The 3,534-nt window shown below is 42.4% G+C and overlaps 1 protein-coding gene across 1 annotated transcript in view; it reads left to right on the plus strand.

Annotated features, from left to right (window-relative positions):
* Positions 1–503: 503 nt before the first annotated feature.
* LOC101862552 overlaps positions 504–3,534 on the plus strand; it is a gene marked incomplete at its 5' end in the record, with an annotated part of 28,318 nt that continues 25,287 nt past the window's right edge. The window contains 1 exon segment of the mRNA XM_005112913.3: positions 504–1,136. Within this exon segment, the coding sequence (XP_005112970.1) occupies positions 1,135–1,136 (2 nt within the window).

Here is a 3,534-nt window from a genome sequence, read left to right on the forward strand (position 1 = left end):
CAGCAGGCAGAGAAGCTAGCTCTCAGCACTTTGACACTTTTCATAATCCATGCACCTTGACAATGGATTTTACAGGATAAAGAAAGTAAGTATTTATGATTGGTCGCGCTTAAGGGCAAGCGGGCTAACCCAGATTTCATGGGTTTCCGGAAATCTTGACCTACACAAAAAGTGGACATTACCCTACCCGTAGGAGAAGTTTGGTTTCTTTGGTGTATATTTGTTTGGTTATAGATACAACTATCTTTGTCTTTTAAAGAAACTGAATAAGGGGCAAAAACTTTACCGTCGATTTTTCTCAAAACAGCATTTTTTTGGATAGCCCCCTTGAGCTTAAAAGCGACCAATTATTTGCTTATGTATGTATGTTTGTCTTTGTAATCCACATTGGCCCATTGGGATCAATTTTAAAAAATGTACATGTAATTTATTTGATTCGAACGAATATCGACCTGTATCTTCCCTTTCACCTCTCAATTCCTTATTTTTTCTTTCTTCAACAGCCGGTGAGCTTTGCTGTGTGTTCTGTTGTTCTCCCTGAGACTGGCCAGGTCAACTTGAGCCAGACTGTCCTCCCGGCAAGCTCACTACGTCATCAAAAACACTCTGCTGCAGACGACGACTAGCGTCACTTTCAATTTTCTCAAAACGAAGCGGCGTCTCCTGATTATCCGATACTGCTTGGCTTCCATTGTTTATTCGGTACTGTATATACTGGATACTTTTGGCTTCCACTGTTTATTCGATATTACCTGTATTCCACGGGATAAGCCTACTGGATCTTGTTGGACCTTCTTCGAATTACTCGGTCAGCGCTTGTAAGTCTTCGTGAACAAACTTTGATTATTATCTCTTCTTTCGGATTACTACTCGATTGTACTCAGACGGATACAAAATTTGTCCCTTCAGTAGAAATGAGTGGTATCGGTTCGAGCTGGCCGCAGTAATGATCGACATCGACTCGGCTGTGTGTACCCGGATATCCGCGCTGTCGACTTGAGTTCGCCAGCCCTTTCCCTTCGATGTCGAATCGTAAGGGTTCGCTGTCTGAGCCAGCCCCAGCCGACACCGTCGCCGCCCCGCGCCCTCACGTCTGCACGGGCGTACCCTTGAGCTGACCTTGACCTCGAAACAATGTGAGTACATTAATCATCATCATCATCATCATCATCATCGTCATCATCATCATCATCATTGTGTACGGCAGATAGTAAAACGGTTAAGACCTTTTAGTATTTCCAAAAATGCAATCACAAGTTCAACATTTCGCCCTCAACGGGCTTCATCAGGAACATTCAAAATATAATAATAATCATCATCATCATCATCATTGTTGTCGTCGTCGTCGTCGTCGTCGTCGTCGTCGTCGTCGTCGTCGTGGTCGTCGTCGAAAACCAAGACGATTAATTTAAAGTGTTTCGTCTAGCTACATTCGATACTGTAAGCGATTACACCTAGTTAAACTGAAACAAAAGAAATATATATATGATATAGTTAACCGCTTGTCACTTTTCCCTGGTTGCTGTTCCTTGGTCGCTGTTCCCCCGGTAACAATGGCGTCAAAAGTCGCTCTTTTTAACTGAAACAAAAGAAATAGAACTGTTAGTTAATTTTCCCTGGTCGCTGGTCGCTGGTCCCTGGTCGCTATTCCCTGGTCACAGTGACGTCAAAAGTCGTTTCTTCCCCGGCGGGGTCAACTGAAGCAGTAAGGAGAGTAAGGGCAATCGGTGAACACTTACGCATCAAAGTGAGTCATTTGGCGCGGACTCGCTGTGACAATGACAAAGGTACACTGTCTGATGGAATGGTGTATACCACTCAGGACAAGGGGGCTCGCGTGGTCAAGAGGTTACGGTGTTTGCCTCTCATTCAATAGGTCCCTGTTTCGAATCCGGATAGCGACGGAAAATTTTGGCGAACTATCTATCTATCTATCTATCTATCTATCTATCTATCTATCTATCTATCTATCTATCTATCTATCTATCTACGAGTGTCTGTCTGTCTGTCTGTCTGTCTGTCTGTCTGTCTGTCTGTCTGTCTGTCTGTCTGTCTGTCTGTCTGTCTGTCTGTCTGTCTGTCTGTCTCTCCCTCCCTCCCTCCCTCCCTCCCTCTATCCCTTCAACCCCCCCCCCCTTTTCTCTTTCTCCCTCACTCACCCTCTCTCTTTATCTATTTCTCTTTCTGTGTGTGTGTCTGTCTGTCTGTGTTTGTGTGTGTGTGTGTGTGTTTTCGTGTGTGTGTGTGTGTGTGTTTGTATGTGTATGTGTGTGTGTGTTTTCGTGTGTGTGTTTGTATGTGTGTGTGTGTGTGTGTGTGTGTGTGTGTATGTGTGTGTGTAAGTGTGTGTACGTGTGCGTGTGCCTCGAAGGAGGATGAGGGCTTACAGTCAGTTTGCTTATAAACCAACCACCCAAACACTACGGGTGACTGAGGGCGCCACTGGAATTTCCTACTTCCTTTCTTTCCCTTGGTTGTTTTTGTCTGTCTTGCTCACTCCACCACTAAATAACCAGCTTTGTGTCGATCTGTTTCTCTTTGCCTATTTACAAGTAAAATTTAATGAAGAAACAGGACACCTTAATAGAACGTACATTGAACCACAGCAGATGATATTTATCGATGGTGTAACGGAACGAAAGAACGAAATAGGTGAACTCTTTTTTTTCCTTTCTTTTCTCTTAAACTCTTTTTCAGGTCGATTTGTAGTTCTAAGAAAGAAAAACAAACAAACAATAAACAGTCTTGTCTGACTTAATTATGTTTTTAAAATGTATAATTTTTTTGGTGTGCTAAAATTGTTTTCTAGAAAATAGTTAAAAGCATAACACAATCGTTAGACTTCTTCGATTGACAGACTTCAGAAGCAGACATTGACGATCATATTCATTCTCTCTAGCTATGTTCTCTCCTTAGCTAGCTCGTCATGAGCGACTTAGCAGGTAGATATGTCCCCCCCCTTTTTTTCCACACACACACACACACACACACACACACACACACACACACACACACACACACACACAGATGGGGAAAAGAGAGAAAAAAGAGAAAGAAAAAGAGAGAGAGAAAAGAGAGAGAGAGAGAGAGAGAGAGAGAGAGAGAGAGAGTACCGTACAAAGCTTTGAAATAAAATATATTTTGGGTGTAAGTTGAGCTGTATAGATCTATCTGACAACTTCACAGAGCTTTGCAGGGCAAACTGTTTTTTATTTTGCATTATGTTCACTTGGACAGTGATACAAATGTCTACAAAGTAGAAGAGAGATTTATGAAATTTAATTGTAGATTGTAACAAGAAAACAAGAGAAGACATCGCTAAAATTTTCCTTGATACACTGAATGAAAAAACCCCATTCCAATTACAGACTGCCGAGGCCAAGGCTACAACGGTAGCAACATGATGTGTGGTCTGTATAATGGTGCACAGTATCACATTTTAAGACAGTGTTCACTTGCCATATTCTCTCCCTGTGGCTGTCATAGTTTGAATTTGTGTGGCGTGCATTCTGAGGAAAGCTGTTCAATAGTCAT

This window comes from Aplysia californica, unplaced genomic scaffold, assembly GCF_000002075.1.
Source record: "Aplysia californica isolate F4 #8 unplaced genomic scaffold, AplCal3.0 scaffold01486, whole genome shotgun sequence".
Taxonomy (NCBI): domain Eukaryota; kingdom Metazoa; phylum Mollusca; class Gastropoda; order Aplysiida; family Aplysiidae; genus Aplysia; species Aplysia californica.